General features: G+C 42.4%; 1 protein-coding gene across 1 annotated transcript in view; it reads right to left on the reverse strand.

The window, feature by feature from the left end:
- Window positions 1-27,734, reverse strand: part of LOC138605581 (neural cell adhesion molecule 1-like) — a 296,228-nt gene that overhangs the window by 66,468 nt on the left and 202,026 nt on the right. Inside the window, exons 5-9 of the mRNA XM_069677942.1 lie at window positions 21,610-21,747; window positions 20,611-20,728; window positions 16,341-16,501; window positions 15,351-15,493; window positions 8,672-8,701 (exon numbers count right to left, since the gene is read on the reverse strand). Of these exons, the coding sequence (XP_069534043.1) occupies window positions 8,672-8,701; window positions 15,351-15,493; window positions 16,341-16,501; window positions 20,611-20,728; window positions 21,610-21,747 (590 nt within the window). The remainder of the gene's footprint in view (window positions 1-8,671; window positions 8,702-15,350; window positions 15,494-16,340; window positions 16,502-20,610; window positions 20,729-21,609; window positions 21,748-27,734) is intronic.

The raw sequence follows: 27,734 nt of genomic DNA on the forward strand, positions 1-27,734 counted from the left end.
TCTCGTTGTATTTCAGATTCTGTCCCGCTCTGAGCCGTTGCCTGCAGTGAAACGGTCGTATTTCACTCCAGCGTCTCTCTCTGGGCCGTTCTTTTCAGAGGGAGGGGCGCAATGCACGCTGGGTGTTGTAGGAATGTAGCGAAACCACAAGCTGTTTGTACAACTTTCTCCACAGCTATGGCGCCAACTTTAAATATTATTGCTTCTATCGGTTACAGAGAACACCGGCTTTGACTGACAGCGGCTTTTTCCAGGAGTGAATTGCTCCTTTGAAAAGGCCCAGTCAGTCCAGGATGATCCAAACCATCCGCTGTACCAGAGCTCTTGTTGCTCCGCTCTGGCTGCAGATACATGCACCGGCATGCAGGACAAACAGACAGAAAAATTATTTTGTGCCGACTGCCATTAACCTTTGAAACAGCTCAAGGTGATTTTCATGACATTTATTTATTGCCATTGCCCTTTCAACAAATACAGTGTGTTTTCTGATGTCCCATGTACTTTTCTTTTGCTGTAGTATGTGTAATGGTTGTGTTGTGTTGGCTGTAAAACAAAGTGACCCTCAGGAATAATAAGATATCCTTGATCCTTGGATTTGTTGAGAATAATAGAGATGCAACAGCCTTAAACTTCACAGTGTGGAACTAAGACTACAGTTAGTCGAGGTAAATGTCAGGGTTACTGGTTAAAAAAATTCAGTCACATCTTCATTTCATTCTTAAAGTCATAAAATCAAAGATTTTCATTTAAATAAATGTCTGTTACGTCTCTACCTATCGCCGAATGAGGTAACACAATGGTGACTGAGCCTGTGGCCCACTGATGAAAGCCTTTACATTTGCAGTATCACAGACTGGGTGTTGAGCGGCTGCTCTCCCGCTCTCTGCAAGTGTTGCGAGTAAACAGTAATCTACTATGGCTGAACAAACAAAGAAAAGATGGATGACTACAGATACAACTTCAACAATAAGTGAAAATCCAAAGAAACAATCCTGGCCTTTCTGTGTGAAGTGTGCATGTTCGTCCGTCAGCGAGGAAAATAAGGAGTTACAACCGGAGCCAACCGTCGACGCCACACATGTGACACTGTCTGGATATCTGGGAAGTGTGCTCCCGCAATTACCGTACATCGCTACAGGTGCCGCCAAAGAGAACAAAATAGAGTAACTGAGATTATCACTTTAAAATCACACAAATATACAAGTACAGTGGACGTCATGTCTACTGGGAAACTTTCCCTACATTTGCCCACAAATCTACGCAAAGAGGGGTCCATTAAGCAGCAAACTCCTGCAGCACGCTGATCATTGTCCCTACCATTTAGCAGTCTAGTTGCAGGTTTACAGCTGGTCTAACAAATGGCTGGTTAAAGCTTTTTTTTATTTGCATTAGTAGATCTCCTTTATTGCCCTGCCTACTTACTTGAAGATGTTGTTGTGTGGAGATGCAGGGTTACAGACCATGATGTATTTGGAGCAAACTACCAGCCCCAGACCAGACCTCACTTTCCTTTCAATCATGCTCTGCAGCCTATAGCTTGATCTGCAAATACAGAAACCAGTGCTCTGCTGTGTTCTTTGTTTTCTGACACGTTTAAACTACAATATGTTGGCAGGAAGCATGTGAAAGCTCTCCTCCGGGGCAATGATTGAGATATATTCCTGAAAGGCCACACATCAATAATGAAAGAAAGCCATGTAGCAGGCTTTATGAAACTCCGGCTTTTCAGAATATAGCAACAGCTCTTCTCGCCTGCGGGCGACACACAGTTCAAACCACCAGGGGATATACATCTTCCTACCCGCCGCCATGATTTAATATTATTATTTCAGGCTTTGGAGGTGCCTCAACGATGATATTTGTTGTATTGGCATTACAGCATGAAGCGTTACGCTCCACGGGTGCAGAGGGGGATGCAGATGTGGCAGAAACATTTGTGCTGTTTACTGAAGATGTGAGGGAGTGTCCTGGAACATTTTGAAAGGGCGGCATTAATCTTGTCGTACTGCAGTGACGCAGGAAGGAGCTGCACCAGGAACACTGTAGGAATGTGGATAAGGTTAATGGAGAGTAATACTTGACTCATACAACAGAGGTGGAAGTGAACAGCCAGACCTTTGAACAGGATTTATTCATTAATTCCAATGAATCATTTTAATTATAAAACTCTGATTTGTCGCCAAATTAATTAAAAAGAGCGATGGAGTCATAATGGAAGGCATGGAAATTGTTTTTCACAGTTTCCCCTGTTTGTGGTGTCACTGTGTCTTTGCTCTCTGTTACATAACCTGTCAATACATGTGTTTCGCTTGTCACACACTCTGTGCTGTTATAGAAGAGGCAGCCAGCCACCATCAGCACAGGCTGCGTCTATCAGGGACGCAGGGAACAAACAGTTTACCCTTTCTGTGTGCTGCTTCTATATTTCATCACCTCTCCGCCACCAACAGCCCTACTATAAAAACATGTTAATCCTGTATTTGACTACCAAATGCCGACCAGGAACATCTGTACTTATCTTAAGCCTTATTTTAATGACAAAGAGGGCATGTGAGAATTTCCCAGCTCAAACTAGAATTGCAAATGTTTGTTAGCGTCAACATACGAGCGGGCAGAGAAAATAAATCAATCCTAATAACAGAAAAAGTTCTTAACAAGAGTCTGCAGCTACACAGCAACTCTGTGAGATTGTATGGACACTGTAGTGTGTTCACTAAAACACACGCTGACATTAAATTACAATTTACAGTAATTAAGTATTCCGTGCATCCATCCATTGTCTATACGGCTTATCCTGTTCAGGGTCGCGAGGGGCCGGAGCCTATCCCAGCTGTCATTGAGCGAGAGGCGGGGTTACACCTGGACTGATCATCAGGGCTGACACACAGAGACAGACAACCTTTCACGCTCACACCAATGAACATAAAGAGCATGTCTTTGGCGGCACCTATGATGATAATCTGTAATTGTACGAGGACTCTTCTCAGTTTAACCAGACGTCCACGGTTGGCTCCGGTTGTAACTCTTGTTTTCCCTGGCTGACGGTCGCTTTCCTTTTCAGACTGTTTGCTTCATCTGAGCGTCGAGTTTGTTTCTTTTTCTTTCGATTTTCTCTTCTTTTTGAAGTTGTATCTGTAGTCATCCATCTTTTCTTTGTTTGTTCAGCCATAGTAGATTACTGTTTACTCGCAACACTTTCAGAGACCGGAAAAGCAGCCGCTTAGCTCCGCCTACCCTCTCTGGCAGACCAACCACTGCTGGCTGATGGAAAACGCGTCACTAACTGGGCGCCGCTTGTGATGTTTTCAGTGAAAGTCGCCACAGACACCCAGTCTGTAATACTGCAAATGCAAAGGGCCATAGACTCGATCACCATTGTGTTACCTCATTCGGTGATAGATAGTGCATTAACAGACATTTATTAAAATGGGACCAACAAGAGCAGATTTGTTGGCCTATAATAGCGTAAAGCACGTCAGACTACTTTGTAGTTTTAGTTTGTTGCGTGCAGCGGTGCCTGCCCTGACAGAGGAACCTTCTGGTACACCTTTTCCTCTCTTGTTGCAGACTGCAGCTCCTCTAAATGGCCTCCTCGTCTGAATGAGGGCCTGGACACCTTTATTTGTCCAACAATCAATCTCCATTGTTCTTCTCTTTTAAAGAATGTGTTTCCCTAGTCAATACAGAAACTATGATAAAACGGTGGTCATTGTTCCGTTTGTATATCTCATCGTTGTTGTGAAGTGACAACACATCTGTCAGACCGATCAAGGTTGACTACACTGCTACCAACCCTGAAACTTCTTGCATTTACCTCCGGAGCGGCGCCAAAATCTAGTTCCAATGAGTGGGAACAGAAGCAGCTCCTGTGACCACAGCTACACTTCACATACATTTCCCCGAGGTTTCTTTTTATTCCTGCAGTTGAAAAGGGGAAATCGGCTGATGAAAGTAGAGCTGTGTCCTTAAGAGCTTTCGAGCCTGAGCCTGACAAGCCGAGCCAACAATGTGGCCACTGTACCAAGAATACAGCTTGTTAATAACTGTCTCCCTGCGCCGGGGCCGGATCCTCCTGCAGGATGTGGCTCTTGAAGGTGAACCTGCACTTCCTACAGATATTAAACAGTCTGCTAAAACCATTCAAGTGGTCCTTGTCAACTTAGGTCAATGATTTAGAGGTTCAGGAGGCCCTGGGGGCCCGGCTGTTACGTCACTGTGAATTTATGAGGCAGTATGTAATGGAAAAGTGTTGAACTCTAAATGTATATGTGCATCCGACAGTAGCTGTGTCATTGGCCTAGCTAGAGTACTATATTTACAAAGACGATCAGCCTTGATCTACATTTCTGTTAAATAAAAATCATGTGATCTTTCCTGACTCTCTAAGTTGAAGAGGTTAGCCTGAATGCTCTATTCAGCCTCGCTGACACGCATAACATTCAGCAGGCAGGTTATTATAATCAGAGCCTGATCTGGTTCAAGTATCAGGCTGCTTTCTAAAGTGCACAGCTCAATGAAATAAAGACACACTTTAAAGACTTGCCAGTTCTCTTTAGCATAATACCACCTTTCAGGCTGCATTTATCATCGTGACTAATCGTAATGCCGGCTTGTTAGCAGCCTGTGATTTATGCCTATCACTGAGCTGAACTCAGCCAGGATCTAAAGCAAGCAGGGCCAAAACTATTATCTGTGACTACGGATTAGTTTGATCAATGCCGTGCTATTAGAAGTGCATTCATCAACCGCTGACTTTGTGTGGTGGCCTGCATCAAAATATCTAACACGGGAACGTTTCTGTCTCTATCGCCGCGCAGAAACAAAGACTGACAATATCGTCAGACATGAAATATAAACAAATCAGGTCTGTGGATTCCCCATCGTCAGTTGTTTTATCTAAAGAGCCAGAAACAGATACCAGGTTAAACACATTGTTTTAACTCCCACTCCTCTCACCCTGAAAGGACGAGTGGTATCAGAGAAACCAGGAGAGGCGAAAGCATGCACTACAAACACCTTTCATCTACTGAGGAGAAACTTGACTACAGCAAAAGGTTACACTTTACATCTACTTATAATATCTACTTCTCTACTAACGCAAGGGAAACCTTTAGCGGAAACACCGTCATGATTTCATAGAACCACCAACAGGTTGGAGTGTACACTAATCTGGGGAACTACCCGAAGTTGACATGCCATTACTGCGGTGGCGTCTCCCTACAATGTCTGTGCGTTTGAATGCAAGCTTCCTCAGAAGTGAACAGTTTTCTACATGTACCGCTACTTTCTGCAGAACTTCACTTCTGACGACGATGTGAAGGACATCATGAAGACCCTGTGGAGTTAATCAGCTGCTCGAACAGTCGTGACAAACTTAAACTTTGGGAAATAAAGTGCACAATACACAAAACATCAAGAAGAGTCCCCCTGTATGAGACCGGACACTCTACATAGATTCACTGGGCGCGCCGAGGACTAAGACGTTCTTTAGGGATGCACGATATTTGAGTTTTTGCAGATATCTGATGTACCGATATTTTCCTGCCCTTTTTGCTGATTTCGATACTGATATCTTAGGCACATTTTTTTTTTCACCTAATTGCAGAGAACATCAAGTCTCCCCTGTAGTGGTATTTATACAACTTAGACAAGCTTGAATGATGCTCTCCCTGAGACAATCCTGACAATTGCCACAACCAGGGCAAATTTGACCTTTTGCACAGATCAATTACATGAAATGAAATCAACCTGGCTGTCTGTTTCAGAAAGTTTGAAAAACTGCCATACTGCAGGCATCTTGCACCCTTCTTCGTGCTTGACAAAAGAGGCATGGTGCAGACAGTGCGCGTGCACGCCCGCGCCGAGTTCATGTCGTAGCGCGACGCCAAGCTTTTTTAGGGAATCATTGAGCATTTAGAGAGAAATTAAAGCGTTGTTTTAACGGCCGAAACTCTCAACAGAAAAATGACACTTCAGCAGATGCCGATATGTAATTTTCAAGCCATAATCTGCAGATACCAATATCGTGCATCCCTAATATTCTGCAGAAGTGAATTGAGAATATTATAATTATTATATTATTATTACAGTCATTTCGGCCCTCTCAGTGACCTGCAGATGCATTTTGTCCTTCATCGCCAGGCGATTAGTAAAATGATCTTGCATAGCTAACGTTCCTCTACTAGACACTTAGCATAATCAAGTAAGAGCTGCATGGAATCATTACAGACCCGCTGCATGAGCAGAGAAATAGAAATGATGTGCTGAATTAATCTAAACGTTTTTGCCAATGCAACCAGTTTGTGATGATGAAATGCAGCTGTTAATGATTACGCTAACTAGCTAGTAGAATAACATTATTACACAGCACTTATATGTGGTGGATGGTGGATATTTCTGTATTTCTCTGTTATGTAATCAGGCTGTTGTTGTAACTGATGTCTAACATGTAAAATCTAAATAATGTTATCATCGCCTGATTCAGGTTCCTTCATTCGTAACGAGGCAGCAGCAGGCACTGAGTTGCCACTGCAGTTATGGCGGCTCCACAAGATGGCAGCACGCACAAACTGTTCGCCTCATTAGTGTAAAGCTTTAGCATACATTACAATATATTCAGACAATAAGTAACATCAAAGTCAGTAGTTTCAAGTAGCTGTGAAGAATTTGAAAAATGTGTCTAAACTAGAAAATAACTTGTGGTTGTGGGGGGCTGGAGCCTCTCCCAGCTGTCATTGGGCAAGAGGCGGGGTTACACCCTGGACTAATCGCCAGTCAATCACGGGCCTGGCACAGAGACAACCTTTCAAGCTCACACTCACACCTACGGGCAATTTAGAGTCACCAATGAACCTAACGAGCATGTCTTTGGACTGTGGGAGGAAGCCGGAACTAGGAACCTCCTAGCTGTGAGGCAACTGTGCTAACCACTGCACCACCGTGCATCTCAATAATTAACTATAATATAATAATAATATTTTAAATACTTTATTTAGCCCAGATCCCCTCGGCCTGTTAGATGGCTTCGTCTGGCCCATGTATTTGAAACGCAAAAAGGTCACTTACCTGGGCTGACACGAGCAGGTAAGTGGCCAGATAATGCCGAAAAGCATGTTAAACTAATTTGTAGTATTTTAATTTGCCCTGTTGCATCCAGTGTGGTCCTTCATTTTGCCGTAATCGTTTATCATCTTTGTATTTCTTTTGTGATATATACAGAGAAACCTTCAGGTACACCTTTTCTTCTTTTCCTCTAAACGGCCTCCTCACCTGAATGAGGTCCAGAACACCTTTATTTGTCCAACAATCAATCTCCATTCTTCTTCTCTTTCAAAGAATATGTTTCGGTTAACAATAAGACCATCACATAATAACAATTATTATGCTGCAGCTGTGGTCTGCAGAGCGTTAAATCACACCACCTGAAGTCCAGGTGACTCTTCGACAATGTAATGCAACACTGCAATAATCGAAATAAACTTCACAAAGTGGAAAGAAAAGTAGCAGTTGAAGCTCTGAGTTTTTGCACAGATCCCAGAAATCTGAGCTGCACAAGTTCATTTATTATGTGCATTTTTTTATCAGGGGTAACACTGGTTCATTGTGCATTCTCACAGTGAAGCATACATTAGTTCTTTTCCTTGACGTGTGTGTGTGGCAGTGAGTGAAGTTAGCTTGTTACGTTGTGACAGTTCAGTCTAAGGGCAGTAGTTCTCGCTCGGTGGAGGGGCCAGGAGTTTGCATGTGTCTTGCCAAACACGACAGCAGGGAGCTCGCATCGAAAGTGGTTTAAGATTTATAATTAACCACGCTTGTTATCGCTTCAGATTTGCATGCTGAGGTTTGTTTCTTAGGGCCACTTGATCCTGGTGTAGAGATGAGAGAAAACTGTAAGCTTCTGTAATGTCACGTCTCAAATGAGGACGCCACGACTTCTTTCACTTAGATTATCTTGGTGTGGACTGAGAAATGTCAGGACAGATGTCTCAGAATGTAAAGAAATACATCTTAAACTATCTGCAGGTCTAGTCACCGAAAGAGGAAAGTGAGAGAACCTGCCTTTTGATGTAGTTTGGGTGAACTGACCCAGAAAGACTACAGTCTAAATGAGGCCTCGAGTGATTTGACTCCCCCTCTGACTGAGCGTGTCAGCTGCTGTAGTGTGCAGTTGAAGTGGAAACATGCAGACTCCTGGCTTATGGTAGAAGGCTTCAGCACTTTAAAAGCACTCTGTTAAGATTTAGTAGAGTTTGGTGAATTAGGGCTGACCCACAGCAGAGCAGACGGTGTTTTATATAAGAGGCTGTAAAGCTGCTGGTTTCAAACATCTAATGTGAGAGTCTGTTTCTTACCTGAATGAAGGAAAGTCTAAGACCTAACTGTAACATACAGCAGGAAACAACAGCAAGCCGTATGGCCAAAAACTAGAGCAACTACTTCATCGACACACTGTAATAGGGACTATTAAATGGGTCACGTCTAAATGTGTACTGAAACTAAAAGGATGAATGTACAGAACTATGTCTAATGGACATATTTAGTGCACTATCATGTATTGAGCATTAAATGGAGGTTAAGTGAAAACACTTCTGCTCTGCAATAAAAGGGGTGATCTACTGTGTAAGTCTGGGCTAACACATCTACAGTCAGGCTACCAGTTTAGCAGCGATACCTCATATTTGTCTGGTCGCGTCCAAGAAGCCTAGAGAGGAGAGACACAGAGGAAGCAAAGACACACAGCGACACAGAGGAGGGTAAGCGTTTGTAAAGAATCCACACAGAATGAAGACAGGCTGGTTTACCTGCAGGTGTGCAGTGATTTCATGTTTGAATGACTTAACATAGCAGCCATTTGTTACAGCTGTTTATTTATTAACCAGGACATACCTGAGTGCATTTTTCTACCTTTAAGGTTATTTTGGATTTAAATCCATTTTAATAAGCAGAAAAATAAACATGCATTAACTTTGAAATTACCAGGTAAGTTAGCTAATCCATCATGGTGAACTTTACGTCTGTTTTGTTCCAGTGTTGCTTATGTTGAAATGTAAATTTGATAAAGCACACATAACGCTCACTGCCAGATTACCCAAGTTCATGCTCTGATTTTAACACCCACTGTTGCTAAGTATATTTATAAGCGCAGTGCATTTAACATTATAGTAAAGTGTCTTGATATAACTGGTAATGATTTGGCACCATATAAATAAAAATGGATTGAAATGAAAAGATGAACTCTTGGCTGTAATATCTAAGACACTGCAACATACTTTGGAACGTGCTGCAGTTACGTACACAAACATTGTCTGAATATTGGTGCCGTTCTCAGAAACAAAGTGTTTACCCAGTTAGCAAAACCAGATTAAAATCACACAAAGTTATTTTGAAATTGGATACAACTCAACGATTTTTCTATCAAGTTGTATTATTACAATTATGAATAATTCTGTCATGCTTGAATCATCAACTCTATTTAGATACATAACAGAGTATAAACAATATTAGTATCAATCTAATTTAGTTCGGTGTTCTTGGAGGTCAGGATTTTCCTGGCTTATTCCAACTGCGTTTAGGGACGTTCCAAATGGTCAAAATGCCAAACTGGAGCGTATTTTCCAAGCAGCATGGGGGCGTCACAGTCATTTATTAATTAATGTGCTGTTAAAAACAGAGAATTTGGCTTCACACTAAAGAAAACAGGGCGCAGAAACTAATTATGAGAGAGCCATTACCGTATCTGGGGACTTTGTTTTTCTAATCTGCAGCTTTCCCTTCCTGGCATTCTGTGTTTTCATTAAGTCATTCATTTATGTACAGAGCACTGGCGAGCGGCACTTATCTGCCATTAATAGTGCATATATTAATCTCATGGTGTAAAAGGACATATGGTATGTATTTCCAAAGAGCCTCGGGATCATATGAAATCCCTTCTCAAGATATGAGACGATGCTAATGACCGCTACACTTCTTACAAGACAAGTGAGATGTGGAATTCAAAAGAGGAAGTAAAGCAGCCAGAAAAAAAAACGACTCTTCTGTCGTCTCTCATTATGAATATGTCTGTTCCTTTTGTTGCCTTGCTGCTCTGATGTAGAACAGGGACGTGAATGGAAGACAGAGCGCGGCAAACAGTAACACGCCGATGATGAATGACGAGCCGATGAAAATTAGTGACAGCTATTGCCAAATGATCAGCGGGATTTTCTGATTACAGCCGCATTTAATCAAAATTGATCTGACAGTGATAGATAGGAGAGAGAGGGGCGGTGACAGGCTGTGAATGGAGGAGGACACTGGGTGACAACTGCAAGTGGCGACAGGAGAGTCATGTGTTGCAGGTGGGAGATACGATTCAGGAGCTCACAAAACAGGCGTGAGTGCGACATACAGTGTGAATGCTTGCTCTGATTGGCAGTCATAAATGGCACAGTTAATGGGAAACGCTAGAATCGCCTTAGCTGAATGAAATGAATAAAACCTCCTGCACGAATGTGGGAAGAAGAGTTAAACAGTTAGCGAGAACTTGATGGAAAATACAGCACAGTGAAGATTTTTTTATCCGTAGAACCGGACCAATCAAAAGTGTGAAAAGGAAAAGTTTGTCTTTAAAATCAGATAATCTGATTGTGTCACACATTTTCTTTTTCCTGAGCAAGAGACTTTTTGAATGCATTTTAACTTTTGGCCCAGGATTCAGCTTCACCAGGCTGCGTCAGACTGTATTAAAACGTTTGGTTCGAGTAATGCCTAATTATGTTTGCATCCCTACATTCATCCATCCTTGCTCATAGTGGTTTTGATGCACTTATACTGGTTGCTTTTACAGAGGTTAATGTGCTTTAATGACTAATGAGGTGATACCTGCGAGCTAGCATCACCTGACAAACGCTTCCTCCCAAGAATCCTGCAAGCTCTCTGGTCTCTCCCTCTGCTCTGTCATTGCCGCCGCCGCCCTGCTGCCCAGCCACCTGCAGGCTCCGGCTAGGAGGGGGGTTTAAGATATTATCTCATCACTCTTCAAGTGTCTGCGTGTCAAATAAATCTGCGAGGAGTGATGAGGTCGGAGCTAGACGCCAAATAAAAGCTATGTTCTGCTGCTGTGATAAACATATTAAACTATTACAGACGTGAGCTGTCTGACTGAAATATAAGATTCTGAGCTAAGCAGAGTATTTATGGTGATATGGTATGTTATGCTGCAAACTAGTGATAGACCGATTAATCGGTCGGCCAATTAATCGGGCCGATTAATGACATTTTGTCATAATCGGGCCGATTAATGACATTTTGTCATAATCGGTGTCGGCAGATGTCTGCCCTCACAAGGCCGATTACACAGGCAGCCTCGTCTGTGTGGCTGGCTTGAAGCAGTCTGCTGCAGGTACTTCCTCTACACAGTCTACACTCACTTCCCATAACAAACCTGCCAGACGTCACATGCTTTCGTCACCCATAAGGCCACCGTTCTTAAAGGGGAAGGCTCCGCCGTTAAACACAACTCAATAACAAAAACTACAATAATATTGTTTATTTATTTTTTATGTATTTTCGTTTTCTCTGAAGTCCACTAAAACGTTATTTTTCATTCACATATAATAATTACATTTTTTTTACAAAGTTGAGTTTTTTGATAACCAGTGGACATTTATTAAGTAGACCAATTTTTTAATCTAAAATAAGTGTACTGCAGACAGAATGCAGACAGCAGCGTTATAATAATAATTAAAGTTTAGCAATTTTGTGTCTCATTTGTTATTATTATTAAATTGTTGCATTTTATCAAATGCTAAAATAAGCAACAACATAATATCGGCCTCGTATATCAGCCATCGCCCTGCCCTCTAAATGTCAGCATCGGCATCGGCCTTTGAAAAACCCATATCGGTCGACCACAGCTGTAAACCAGCAACATTCACAACTCTTTTCTGTAATCTCTTTAACAAGTTTAATCATGCTACACATACTCTTGTTGAAGGCGGAGTGAAAAATAGAAAATCAATCATGACACCGGGAAGAATCAAGGTTGAATTTATAGAGCTGCTGATTGCAGACAACCACTACTCCTCCTCACTCCTGCGCTTCCACAGAATTTGGTGGAAATCTGCATAATTGGTCTGGGAACAAAACGCAAAAAAAAAGACACTGTTTGTCCCTAAGGGGCATCTAAAAGCAAAAAAATGATCTTTTCAGAAGTTCTGGTGAAAGCAGAAGGTAGACGGAGTTAAAATTCAACTGAATGACTTAAAGGATGTTTGTTCTCAACATTTAAGGTCAAAGAAAACTCGAACAAAGAAGCTACATATATCGTGAAACACAGCTGTTAAACCTATGGGGAATGCCTCATCAGCTCCCATCAGCTTGAGACTGTTAAATATGGTGGCTGAATTGACAAATAAGTCCCATTATTTTTCTAGGAAATATTTGGGATAAAACTTTTTAGAAACTGACTGACACATGTGTGCAGTTCAGCACACAGGAAGTATGGACACAAAGCAGGGTCTTCCCGGTGACCTATCCAGTGGTGGCAAATATGTCGACGACGTTCTCAAAAGATTGCAAACACTTGTAGTAAAAAGCTTAGATTAAATGGATAGTAACTGCTGGTTGTGTAACTGTTACACAGCCAGCCCAACCTTGGATGGAGGATGCTTCTCGTCACTGGCTGGCCCTGCTGCAAGCGCTGAGGCGAGCAGTAACCATTTTTTCTACATTGTTAACAACAGTCATGAACGATGACTTTATCCTGCTAAAACGAGAAATCAATACAGAGTACTCAGTGTTAATATGCTGCAAGCTAGTTAGTAACAGGCACAGCAACAGTGTTAATGTGGTGTTTGTGTTGAGAGAACACATTTTAAACTGAAGCTGAACCTCTTTTTGCGAATGCATCCTCCCCTCAGGGTACATTTGTGCCGGTTCTTGTCCTTCTATTAGCTTTATATATAATCATGTACCATCTAATATTTACTTTGTTATTATTATTAAGGTTACTGCCTGAGGATGATGTACTTTATTTTTCATTACAATATACCTTTATCCTCGATGCACTGGTGGTCAGATATCTTTATTAGAGCTCTTTTATTTTGAGTCAGTCGACACACTGTAGATTCGACATCTTGTGTAAATACTCAGCAGTGAACATAGTCCCCATTAAACGACATGCTCCAGCTGTTCTAACACATGGGACTTGTTGACGGTAAGAAAAACAGCCCAGCATCATGCATCCGTATTTTCATTCATCTTTTTGAGGATGTTACACAAAGGTAGAACTGCTCATTTCACAGTGATGTTTGATGTTAAATAAAGCGCCACGTGGCAGCTTTGATTCATCACCCAGCACAAGCTGAACACAGCTGTGAGGTAAACTAGGCCAGTTTGGCCCAAATATTGTGCAACTCAGTTCCTTCGTATCCTCAGGGACATAACAGGACAGGTGTTTTCACAGCATTTACTGTCTGTGTCTCCAAGAATAGAACACCTGTAGTGACATGCATATATCAGTTTGGCCCTATCATAACATTTCCCTGCGGCAAGGGAGCCGAATTTAGCACCAGTACCAGTCCATAACCCAGGGGATGGCAACCCTGCAAGAGAGAACACAATACCTAACTCCCATTATTATCAGAAGTAGCATAGCTGTATTGTTATTTCAGCTGTATCTGATGCAGGCGGATGCACGAACAACACATGAGGTGTTCTTCCTGAATCCAGAAACCTGCTGAAGGCAGAAAGGTAATTATCTCCACACCGTGCATTCACAGGAGAAAATTACCCCTCTGAAGTGACTAATCCATCCACTGCTCACATGATGCATGTTGTCAGAAGGGACTGTTAAGATGGATTTTTCAAAATTATACCATTTTAATGAGCAGATAAGAGCATAACAATGGACTCATGATGGGATTCAGCCTGGCGACTGCCAACACTCTGTGACCACTGTTTTGAAGAAAAAAGCATGAGGATGGCATTCACGGCTCCCACGTCTTAAGAAGCCTTTTACCGTGCTCTATAGCAGGAAGCTTTAATCCAGTGTTATCTCTCCTGAAGGACATGAGGGGGGAACGAGGATATATACACCAAAGGACGTAAAAAATGCATAACCCTGATGTGTATTTTTATATTATGTTCATCCTGAGTAAAAGTGCCCACTCATTTCCAAAGTGTGTAATCGCGGCGGTTTGCCAAAGCAGCATAACCGAGTTCAAAACAATCTGATTTTGAGATAGACAAAGACTCGGGGCGACTGGCGTTTTACACAGCAATAATTAAGATAATCTCCCTGATATCATTTCAGTCTCACTTCCTTTTTCTGTGAGTTTCCAACAAGCACTTTTCATAGTAATGCCACAAATATATTCCCTTTTAAATGCTAATGATGAATAGGAAGTGGAGTGTTACATATACTCCGAGCAACACGGGGGGAATGTCATGCCATGGCACTGCTTGGAAATTGGTTTTCATGGCAATCTGCCTCCAGCATCCGTGATGGAAACGTACAGAGTCATTAGTGCAATTCCAGCAGAATTGGAGAAGGCTGCAGAAAGTTTGGAAAAGTGCTCGAATCCAAACTTCAGTGTAAATTCAAGTGGCATTTCAGGATTCAGTAAGAGGATTCGAGTGTATGACGCGGAGCAAGAAGTCTGAGCTGATTGGCAAACTGATTGGCTATTAATGATCCAAGATTGGAGGAAAAAAAACCAAGTACAACGAAGACATTTGAAGGAGGAATTCAAATCAGTGGATTGGTGGTTCAAAAAACATCCATGTGAATGTTGGATGTGTTAGCTTTGTGTTGGATTGGAGTCATGCTCTAGTTTTATGGAATTTAGCAGAGCAGCTTCCTTAAGGAGTCCACATATGATTGGTTGATAAGGTCTGCAGGGACTGTGTTCTATTGGCTAAAACAGATATGATCTTCAGTGACAGTACACCCACATTATCGTGACGCATTCGAGAGTTTTAGTCAAGCTTTTGACCAACTGAACCCTTTAACTCAAACTGGCATCATTTGAATGTGATGAATGTTTTGTATTTTGCTACAGATATAGTTCATAATTCCACTTAAAAAGGTTTAGAAACATTAAATCGACTTCTGTGAAATGCAAAAATTAGATGTTGGAAATTCCCTTGCACAATAGATGTATTATATTTAATTTCTAAAGGTTATTGTCTGGTCAAAATGACTTCTTTTATTACTTAATGATGTAGAGAGTGGTTTGAAATTTGACTAAAGACGGAGTAGATTGTCTTTACAGCACGATGCCTTTCATCTGGAGTGTTTGAGTAATTAGACTTTTTTAAAATTGGTTTAACCACATTTACAATAATGAAACAAAAACTAAAATCCATACCTGCTCTCCCTCAGTGAACACTCTGTTTTCAAAACTCCAGGAGATGGTGGGCGTGGGGTCACCGGAAGCCTCGCAGGTCAGGGTGACCTGATCGTCGAACTCCGAGGCAGTCTGGTTGTTCAGGTAGGTGATCTTGGGTTGCACTAAAAACAAGACAAAACATTTTAATGATGCACGGCTCTCTTAAAACTGACATTTCATCACATTAAGTTGCTTAATGGAACACTTTCAGGCCACTTGATGACTATAGGTTCTGTGTTTACCTCTATTTTGGTCTCTACCAACGTCTGAGGACAGACAGCTCTTTAGCTGCTCGATGTTTGACTTACTCTGACAGCTCGTTAGCAAGTAAAGATTTCCTCTGCTGGACAGTAAATCATAGATTGGATTTATTAGATATTATACAGAAAAAATCCGCCTGCTCCTGAGGTTGATTGTGTTGGAGTTTGTGAGCCGTAACAAACACGTAATTACCTTTAGGAGGCTAAAATGCTCGTTAAAGCTGCTGCAGTCGGCTAATAACTCCTGTTATTTTTTATCCCCATGAGCGGCATTCATCACAGTTTATATAATAATTTGATCCACTGTCAAACATTATTATAAGTGCAGCTTTAAGCAGCTGTTACATACTGTAAGCACAACTGTAGAAAGTATACAGACAGGCTTCATTAGAGCTGCGGTTTCATACCCCATTGACCCATAATAGAGCTGCGAGCTCATGATTACATACGGCTGGTGCACATTTCCTCATGAGCAGAAACTCTAGTGTGATATCTTTCAACGTCCTTAGGGGTGGCTTAATTAGTTTTCAATAGGACATGCTTTCTTTAAACCCTATGCTTCACGCTGTGTGACCCTGCACCCGGCCACTGGATAAGCTGTAGAGGCGCGTACAGCAAATGTCAATAAGTACAAAAGAAAAGGGCAGAGAGAGAATAAGACCCACAGCGTTCTCCACGCGATCGTAGGCGTATGGAGTTATTCTCTTACCGAACACGTTCAGGCTGACTTCCTCGGCTTTCTCTCCCGCCTTGTTCTTGGCGATGCAAGTGTAATCTCCTTCATCCACTTTCTTGACATCTTTTATTACCAATTCTGAACCATCCTCGTTCAGGCTGTACTTATCGCCTGTTTCAAGGACAATGTTGTTACTGTAAGAGAAGGAAGAAGAGGACAAAGCCACAGGAGGGTTAGAATCACAAGTGCTTGCTTACACAACCTAAGAAGCCTACAAATAACTTTTTTTCTTCACTGACAGGGATGTGTTTGGGGTTTTATCTGAGGAGGAGAGCAGCTGGTAGACAACACAGTCGGGAGGCCAAAAAAAGCCGTCCTGAACATCTCCAACATAGCTTTTGTTTGCCTCAGCTCTCCTTTAGCCCTTACGTCTGTGTTTTTAAGAAGGCCATGAACCAATTTGATCACAAGGCATGCTTTTTCAGTTCTGAGTGGCGGAGGCGTCACTGGAGGTTGCAATCCTGTTTGTGGAGAATTAGGTGTTTGTGTGCCTGGAGTGGCAGCCTTCCCGAAGCATTTTGCAGGCAGACAGTGAATGACAAATAACAAACAGAGATTTACCCGTCTGTTTCTTCTCCGCCTCACCCATCTGTCCTCCCTACAACCTCCCTGTCTCAAATCTCCTCAGGCCAGGAACTGCGTCTCCCTCAGCCTCAATAGCCGCGTCACACAGCGGCTCTGCTGCATGGACGACAGCTGCGAGCAGCATCGGGGTATCAATAGTCTCATTCACTCACGTCTATGCAAAAAAGCTTTGTTGAAAGATTCCCCTGCACAGCGGTGGTGCTGCTGCGTGACATCCGTGAATGATGCACCGTGAATATGAAAGTATATAGAGCAAACAGCTTTATGAAGAGGAATGAATGCTGGTTGGTATTTGTCAAAGCAGAGTGGTGATCAAGTATCCCCAATTTATACTGAATAAAGGTAGTGGAGATGCATCACTCCAGCAAACGGTAAATCCATCACTAAGCATGTGTGTTAAGTCATCACTCATATGCTAGTTACGTTGGATCTGGAGGGGAGTTGTTTTCTTCTGGATTTATTTCCAGGTTGGTCAAATACCAGGATTAAAAATCACTTAATGAAATGTTTCCTGGCAAAGATCACTTGTTAGACAAGAGGCATCACTCTGTAACACTTCTGCACGACTGGGACTGGATTATTTGTGAGTTTATTACCGACACAGAGGAAGTGGTGGTTCTTCTCAGGTAAAATAATCACAAAGATTGTCATTTAAATAAATGTCTGTTAAGAGTCTATCTGTCGCCGAATGAGGTAACACAATGGTGATTGAGCCGATGGCCCGCTGATGAAAGCATTTGCATTTGCAGTATTACAGACTGGGTGTCTGGTGCGACTTTCAAGAAAAAAGTCACAAGCGGCACCCAGTTAGTGACGCGTTTTCCATCAGCCGGCAGTGATGGAAGGAAAAAAAAGGAAAGCGACCGCCAGCGAGGAAAATCAAGAGTTACAACCGTGGACGTCACACATGTCTGGATATCTGGCACGTGTGCTCGCACAATTACCGTTTATCGCCAAAGAGAACGAAACTGAAATCATCGAGATTATATCTTTAACCTTTCATTCATTTAATCATGATATCTTTAGCTTATCCATTTAATAGTTAGCAATGATACTGCTGGTATGTGGAACGTGCATTGTGGGAAAAAAAAGACTCTCCTGCCATGACGAAAACAACATCAGTCATATGTTTGAATGTCTCAACACAGACTGCACACGTTTACCTGACAGGCAGCCTCTGGCACACGTGGGAATCATGACTGTTGTGTGTCAGGAACAAAGGTGGAAGAGATGAGTGTAAAGCCTATACACCTTGTACATACTGTACTTGAGCTCAGGGTGGGTGGATGCATCGGTGTAGAATGTGTAGAATGATGATCGACACTGACAAATGATGCCCTCCTCGGGGATGCAAGTACGTGCTTGTTGTTTAATTTTGAGATGATGTTGGGAAAATAAGGTGTGAAAATACTTTACACTGTTAACTGTTATACTGCTTTATTTCATGGTGACGTTTCACTTCTGCTAAGATGAAGGATTTTCTTTTTCTGCCATCAAAACATGCTTAAAGATTCTATTTGAATTTGTTCATTTTAGTGACTAAATATTGAGTTAAACCTGAATAGATGTGATTTGAATTTTAGTAAGATTCAATAAAATGCTAAACAACCCGGGTACTCCGGCTTCCTCCCACAGTCCAAAGACATGCTCGTCAGGTTCATTGGTGACTCTAAAATTGCCTGTAGGTGTGAATCTGAGCGGGACAGAATGTCTGTCTGTATGTGTCAGCCCCGTGATTGACTGGCGATCAGTCCAGGTGTAACCCCGCCTCTCGCCCAATGACAGCTGGGATAGGCTCCGGCCCTCCGCGACCCAGAACAGGATAAGCGGTATAGATTATGGATGGATTTGTTAATGAGATCACATTTATAAGTTCTTTGTGATAAAAGGCGATCGCAGGAGCAAACATAACCAGACGTCCACGGTTGGCTCCGGTTGTAACTCTTGATTTTCCTCGCTGACGGTCGCTTTCCTTTTCAGACTGTTTGCCTTCATCTGAGCGTCGAGTTTGTTTCTTTTTCTTTGGATTTTCACTTATTTTTGTACTTGTATCTGTAGTCATCGATCTTTTCTTTGTTTGTTCAGCCATAGTAGATTACTGTTTACTCGCAACACTTGCAGAGACCGGAAAAGCAGCCGCTGGCAGACCAACCACTGCTGGCTGATGGAAAACGTGTCACTAACTGGACGCGAGTGTCGCCACAGACACCCAGTCCGTAATAATACAATAAACTGCAAATAAAAGGCTTTCATCAGTGGGCCACAGGCTCAATCACCATTGTGTTACCTCATTCAGCGATAGAAAGTGACTTATATGAAAATCTTATCACTTTAAACTCCACACAGCAGGTGTATCTAATATCGTCTTTGTTTACCTCGTAGTCGTTTTAATCCTAACCCTTGAGAAGGTATGCTATGGCCGAGCCAAGTTTGAACTCACAAGCAGCTGGTGCGACCAGGTGCACATTCACTACAGAGTTACATATGCATGAGTGCCCGCTCTTTAACACCACTAACCACATAAAAAATGGTATGCAATTTAAGAAGTGTTTGCAGAGGAAACCTGCCTAATGACACTCATCAAAGCCTTTTTGCACTTGTTACATTCATGCAAATATAAATACATGTAAATCTCTTCGTTTCTCCCACACAGCTACTTGTAGGCGAGGCCATGCTAATCCATATTCATGCTCTATTTACAAACACTTTTCAACAGCAGCTCCCTGAAGTGCGTGTTGCAGTTCTTTCAAACAGGGCAAAAACACTTTGAACAAAGAGTTTGACCAGAGAGGGTAGGGGGGAGAGCAGCATCTCCGGCAAGGGAGAGGGTTTACATCTTATTTATCTCAGCATGATCAGAAGGCTGGATATATAAAGGGACACAAAGGCTACCAGCGCCACTGGATTACAGCTGAACCTGAAACATGCAATTTGCACTTCCTGTTTGTTTTGAAGTGGCCTTGGTTGGAGCGCAACTGGATTTGCATATATGTATTTGATGAGTACAAAAAATATGTTCTAAAGCTCAGGAGCAAAGTGGGAAATCTGACGCTGAAGCTGAATACTCTCGCCTGGTTGATGTGGTGTCATTGTTTCTGTTTCTGAATAACTCCTGAAGTTCTCAACAACATTTTTCTACAAGTTAAAGTATGAGACGGCCGACAGAAGCCGAATGTTAATTAAAAGTGTTGTTTAAAGTCCTTACAGTTGATACACAGGAGACTCCTAAGACTCCTACGGTGTTATTTCCTGTGTGTGTCCAGCAGCTGGAGACAGAGTTCAGAGATAGCCCAACAACATGGCCCAGAAACTGTCCAGCAGATTAATTCGCACCCCTCTGATCAGATGTGATACGGGCTAAAGAGTGCATCCTGTTCCTGAAGGGCACAGTCCCACCCTCACAGATGTGTCATTGATAGAGCTACACCCCTTCCTGCACAGGAGATAAACCTGAGGTCCGGGTAGATTAGGAGGGTCTGTAACGAAATGAACTGACACTGCAGGCATTACATTAGTTCCTGGAGTTCTCTTAACATTAAGGATGGAAACACAACTAACCCACCACTCCTTGCTCTGGCAACATGCACATACGGACACTCCTTAGCTCACATCTACCCCTGATCCATATTAATGAGTGAATAACAGCATTAACACGTACTGCGCCCAGGTGACGGTGGGTTCAGGGAAGCCGTCTGCATCGCAGGCCAACAAAGCGGTGCTCCCGATGTCTGCCGTGGCGTTGACGTCTGACTGTCTGGCACGGATGGTGGGAAGAACTGTAAAAGAGGTGAAGGACAATGAAACAAAGACAAATAATGAGAACATGCAGCAAGAGGGCATTGTTTGACGGCTCCATGTAGATGTAAAGATTTTAAATAACCAACATTCAAGGGTGATTTATTCCTGGTTTTGTTACTGACGAAAATCGATTCAATCCTTAGTGAATTCCCGCCTTAGTGTAAAACTTTTGTTGTTTAAATAGAACAAAGAAAGACATAAAAATCTAACTTGATCAATTTCTGGCAGAGAATGTGGGGAGCCATTTGCAGGGCAATCTGCCTCATCGTGGAATGATGAGAAAATAATTAATATAATGGTGTTATTTAAAGCCTCCAAGTATTTCCAGAGCTGATGTTTGGTAAGAACAAGCAGATATTCTGGCATATAATGTTACTAAAAGAAAGGATGGGGTAGGAATCATCTTGGGGCTGCGGATTACCAAACCACATTGTTAGCTTCGGCGTAACAGGGCTAGTCAGACGTGCAGGAGGAAGGATTACTCGGAGGAAGGAACATCACGTAGAAACTAGGCAGCTTAAATAGTTCCAGTGGCAAGGTAACATTAACACAACGGTTAAGGATTTATACTGTGAAGAATTCACATGACTGACATACTCAATAACATTGGGGGGTAAACAATAATAGCATCATCACTACAATATGCTAAGCTAACCTAGGCAGAAGTTATTTCGGATTTCTGGCTCATTACAAAATAGTGGAACTGCTGGACTGATAATCTGGCCAATAGACACCCTCATTAAGGGCAAAAAGGGGAATAGGAACCATATTTAAGGCTTTAAAAAGAACATTTCCAGGTTTTTTCGAGCAGCAGGGCGGGCAGGAGGACAGCAGAAGGTTACAGAGATGCAGTGCTTACCGTTAACTACGACCTTGATCATCCTGAAGTCAATCTCTCCCCTGGCCATGACGCGAGCCTCGCAGTTGTACATGCCCTCATCGGTCTTCTTGATGCCGCGGATCTGCAGGTGGCCATTATCAATGATCCTGAATCGCACTGAAAGAGAAGAGTCAAAGGGACGACTGTTAATCATCAGACACAACATTCAGTCTTTTGATTTTGTCAATCAGGCCTGTATGGATTAGGATTAATACGCTCTCTATGTGCTTCTACGTCTGCTTTAGATTTAGTGTTAAAATGCTTGAACTCTAAGATCAAAGAAAGTTCTTAACTGAAGTGTGACTTAATTATGATTATTTCCACATATCATGAAAGTCCAACTGTGCACATAAAATCAGGGAAAGCTTCAAGAGCACGATTTAGAAACTGGAATGCTCCCCTCAAACGCTCAGACAGAAAGCAGGAGCCGGAGTAAAAGGTCCTAATTATCCCCGGTAATCAAGCAAGTGGTCGGAAGAACGCAGAGAGCTCTGCATGACACCCTGGCTGCACCAGACGTATTTCTGCAGTGTTTTACAACCAGCACAGAGCCTGACAAAGTGTTACACCTATAATTAAAGCAGCCATAAACACACAGTAAGAAAAAGCGCCGTCTTAACTGAAACCAGGTGTTTCTCACACGTTTCCAGCACATTAAGACAAGGATCTGGGACGTCCTTGCTTGCTCTTAAGAGTTTTAAATTAGGAAACCTAAAAAACACATTTCTCCAAAATTTATGGCCAGCTGCGGCGCACTTTAAAACCTGGATTCAAACTTGTTAAAAGCTATTTATAGTGTACTTGTTAGTTGAAACTTTCACAGGCAAGTTGATTCCCTCTTTGGGGATGCGAGCTCCTCTGCAGGAGTCTAATGTAGCAAGTTCAAATTCCATGCTAATGAGTGGGTACCGGATTTTAGTTTCTCCATCTATTCAACAGAGGAGCCCACTGTGTAACAGAAACATTAAGTGCTAAGAAGTCACATGTTTGCAATTGTGTAGTGAGTGCTAGAAGACATGTCGGGTGAACATTTCTTTCAGTCGCATTGCAACAGTTCCTCCTAATCAAAGACTGTATAAAAAGATGGACGACATGAAAGCTCACTTAAAGTGAAGCCAAACACTCTCTATCGCCCCCTGCTGACTGGCTGCAGTATAGGTCATAAAGCCCGCCTCCTCCATGTTAACAGATGGGACATGAGTCAAACTATGAAATCAAAATACATGTTGGATAAATGTTTCTCAAACATGGTTTCTGTCATCATAGTCAGTTCTTATCATGGTGATTTATGTCCAAGTGTTAATTTTTATTTTTAATTAGTTATTTGATGCTGTATAAAAAAAGGGTGTGTGGCCTAATGATTGACAGCTCTGTTGACAAATCCGGCTCCTGCAGCCGATCTGTCCCGGATGAGCAGAGTAGAGGAGGAACGGCGAGAGGAGACGTAACTAAAACAATCACTACAATCATTGAAGTTTCCATACCTGTGACCGTTAACCTCAGACCAACACAGAGAAGCTGTTCTGCTGTTAAACACGCCGGTGTGTGGGATCCTTGCTGGGTTTTTTGGTAATTTAAGTGTGTGTTTTGGTTAGCGGAAGCGGCTACGGCGGCTCCACCTCCCGATCTCTACTGTGCGGTCTCTGACTCCAAATGACGTCACCATCGCAAGATGGCGGCGCCTATCACAGGGGCTATTTTGGCATCAATTCCGTACAATGAGAGCAGAGACCTCTATATATACAGTCATTGCTCTTAAACTATTGCCAGTGATGGAGGAAAACGTCTGTACATGAACACTTTATAAAGTTAGTTTTGATTTTATGCTATTACCAATTCTACTCCTCTTCATTATTTATAACTTTTACATATAATTGACAAACATTTTGTGATTTTTTGACTCTGTTTCATTTTTATTATTCAGGTGTGATGCTTGAATTTAAATGCTAAGCTCTTTTCCTTAAAGTAACCTCAACAAAAACTTCTATGCCCCCACAATTTCAACTCTTCGTGGACAATTTAAACATCAAAACAAAGACAAATCAGTCCCCTCTCTCCCAATGTTGCTCTCGTTGTGACATGAATTATGGTTGTTGAAGAAATTGCTTGAAAGCGCAGAAAATGCCGAACAAAGGTCTAATTGACTCCCAGGTTATCTGAGATCTGAAGCTCCTTGTCAAACAGAGATGATGAGAATCTTAAATCTGCAATAGCCACGAAACACACAGTATAATATATCAGTGTGTTCAGTTAATGTCATGCTTCCAAAAGTGGACCTACTTTTCCTGTATGACTTACAGTTTTTGAAATAGAACATGTATTTGCAGTAATTCTGGACTGTACGTTGATGTCTGCTTGCTGTTACAAAGCACAGGTGTACAGGTGTAACTAGCAGTCACTGTCTGATGTAGAAGTAGGAATATCACTGCCACAAACATACTCCTGAATGAACGCTAGTCTAACATCAGGCACTCCTTTACATCCATCTGGCAAACAGACACACAGGAAACTGATTACTGGGATATGAAGCAGCAGGCACTCTGAACATTTTCAAGTTGATCGGCTTATAAAAGGACATATTTTCATAGATTAAACAAACATATAAAGTAGATAAAAATGAGTTCAACCTTCACTCGCTAGAACATTTAAATGCTGCTTATCCGGAAAGTTCTGTATAATAAGAACTTTTAGTCCTGATACAGGTACATTTAGCCATGGGGGCCTTTCTGTGTGGAGCTCCTCGTGCACGCGAGGGGTCCCTCTGGGTTCTCCGGCTTCCTCCCACACAAGACATGCTCGTTAGGTTCATTGGTGACCCTAAATTGCCCGTAGGTGTCAGTGTGAGCGTGAATCAAAGACTGTATATATAGATGGAGGAAATGACAGCTCCCTAAAAGTGAAGCCAAACCCTCTCTATTGCCTCCTGCTGACTGGCTGCAGTATAGGTCATAAAGCCCCCTCCTCCATGTTAACAGATGGGACATGTGTCAAACTATAAAATCAAAATACACGCCAAATAACATTGTTTCTGTCATTATAGTTGCTGTAAAAACTATGATTGACAGCTCTGTTGACAAATCCGGCTCTTGCAGCCGATCAGTTCTGGGTTAGCAGAGTAGAGGACGAACAACGAGAGGAAACGTAACAAAAACAATCACTAGAGTTATTGAAGTTTCCATACCTGTGAACGTTAACCTCAGACCAACACAGAGAAGCTGTTCTGCTGTTAAACACGCCGGCGAGCGGTAAGTTAAGTGTGCGTTTTGGTTAGCGGAAGTGGCTACGGGCGACGCCACCCCCCGATCTCTATTGCGCAGACTCTGGCTCCATATGACGTCACCATGGCAAGATGGCAGATGGAAACGCGTCATCCATCTATATATACAGTCATTGGTCTCTATGTGTCAGCCCCTGTGACTGACAGGCAATCAGTCCAGGGTGTAAACCTGCCTGTTGTCCAGTGGCAGCTGGGATAGGCTCCAGCCCCCCGCGACACAACAGGATAAGCGGTATAGAGAATAGATGGATGGACATCTTCCGTCACTGATTTACACAATATTGTTGTCTTTTTTCTGCAAACACATTTCATGAAGTACAAAGTTGTTGTTGTTGTGGTGTTGTTTTTTAACAGAAAAATAAGCGTTGGATTCTATTAACCATCTGCTAATTCATGATACACTGACACATAACAATGACAGCGTTTTGATGGGAGCTTTAACAACGCAGCATATGGTGAGGTCAACGGCTGCTCGGAGGAAAATTACATAAGCAGTTTTCAGTTTTCAGTGTCGGTTACAATTAGTGGTTTTTCCAGTGAAAAACACATTCCTTGACCAGACTCCAAGAATAAAGGCGGGCTTAGCACAACACTGTGGTGACTGCAAACTCTCCAGCGGTCACCAAAGGAGGGGTGACTGTGAGGTTAAAATAGACCCAGGCCAAGAGTAAAACAAAGGCCAGTCTGCCTCAGCGGCAGGGGGAAGTTTGAGATGAACTCTGCGAGGTAAAGCTGCTCTGAACCGATGCTTCCTGCAGCCTGAAGTCTCCAGATGAAATCATTCACAGAAATAGAACATATTCATAAATCCTCTACCAATGAGGCCCCCTTTCATCTCTGTGGCAGGAGGGGGAAGTTTGTGGAGGACAGCAGCTGTGTGGTTTCAAAAAGTTGACCTCAAGTCACAGCAGCAGAAACTATAGACAGATCTAAATCCACCCCTGCAGCACCTTTCACTTCGACACTGTTTATTTGTATGTTCAGCATGTTCAACTCCTCCGTGAGCACCTTGTTTCTGTCTCACATTACAGGGCTCCAAATCATGTTTACTGGCAAAGCAACAACTGCTCGGGACAAAGGGATTGTCAGAGGGATCACTGCTGGAGAAAAGGATTATAAAGCAGGGGTGGTTCGAGAAGTTTCTATAGACCTTTCAGCGCTTTTGTTCTGTTCTGTTATGTTGTTTTTTCCTGCTGCGACTGTGACTCACTGTAAGAATTCATTGTGCAGCTGCAAATTGAAGCTTATTACAGCTTCCATTCTCAGTAGCTGCAGCGACATGTAGATACAACAGTAAAATTTGGCAACCCTAGCATGGGGACAGGACTACACCCGGCTGTGAAGCATATAAAACACTTCTACTTCATAAACCGCTGCTCAAAATGTCAGAGTTCCCTGCCACAAAGGCCTGATTCAGTCCAGTTAGAGGGCTGAGAGGACTACTCGATGTTTTTGAATGGGTCTCATGCTTTTAGGATGCAGAAAATCCTCTTTATGAGTAGATGTTATTTTGTATGAAGGGCTTGCAAAGTTATTTTAGTACATGACAACAAGTGCTGTTCATTAGTTTAACCAGATTGATGAAGGGGCAGAGGTAGACAACAATACCTCTTAGCAACAGATGAATTAGTATATGAGGAATAGAAACTGGAAGCTTAGCATCAGAATCTGAGCAGATGTAAAACAGAACAGCACAATAATGCCTTTAGCAAGCTGGGTTTAACAGATGTCTCACTTAAAGTGTTAATCTGGAAGATTTTCATGTAAATAAATGTCTGTTAAGTCTCTATCTATCATCGAATGAGTTAACGCAATGGTGACTGAGCCTATGGTCCACTGATGAAAGCCTGTGCATTTGCAGTATTACAGACTGGGTGTCTGTGGCGACTTTCACGGAAATAACACAAGGGGCGGCCAGTTAGTGACGCGTTTTCCATCAGCCAGCAGTGGTTGGCTGCTTTTCTGCTCTCTGCAAGTGTTGCGAGTAAACAGTAATCTACTATGGCTGAGCAAACAAAGAAAAGATGGATGACTACAGATACAACTTCAACAAGAAGTGAAAATCCAAAGAAAAAGAAACAAACTCGACGCTCAGATGAAGCAAACGTCTGAAAAGGAAAGCGACCGTCAGCCAGGAAAATCAAGAGTTACAACCGCCGCAAACCGTGGACGTCACACATGCAGGACAGTCTGGATATCTGGGAAGTGTGCTCCCGTAATTACCGTTTATCACCATAGGTGCCGCCAAAGAGAACTTAACAGAAATCTTTGAGATTAGTGGTTTCCCAATGTTACACTTAATGATCTGCATAGCGTCACCCCGTCCTTAGGTTTGTGACCCCTCAAACCTGCCAATCTGAAAACGTGTTGTTCAGCCTGTCCTTGGTACACTGCAGTTTAAAAGCAGACAGGCCCAGCTGTGGAGATGACTGCTCATGTCGTCCCTGATAGCACATGAAAAACACCACGTGGAGATGTTTACAGGGTTAGAACAGTCTTGTCCCTGTCATGCAATACTGTCACTGACTAGACAGAAGTTTGGTGTCTGAATTACACTGTTTTGTTTATGTTAAAATATCCATCACTGACGGAAGGAACAAAGTGTACATGTAACAGTTTATTCCAGTCTGAACAGAAGTGTACGTGCTCCTAAAACGCCTTATATCTATTGCTAGTATTAAAAAGATCGGAAGGCTTTAACGGACATTTGGTAAAACTTTATACTGATGAAATATAATAAGGCAATAAATGACTAGATGGGTCTTGATTGCACCTTCTTGTTAATAAAAGCAGGGCCAGTGATATTTCATGTTGTTAGCTTCTCTCC

Source organism: Semicossyphus pulcher, unplaced genomic scaffold, assembly GCF_022749685.1.
Source record: "Semicossyphus pulcher isolate SPU_LCO1_2020_fin unplaced genomic scaffold, fSemPul1.0.p SCAF_10, whole genome shotgun sequence".
Classification (NCBI taxonomy): Eukaryota; Metazoa; Chordata; class Actinopteri; order Labriformes; family Labridae; genus Semicossyphus; species Semicossyphus pulcher.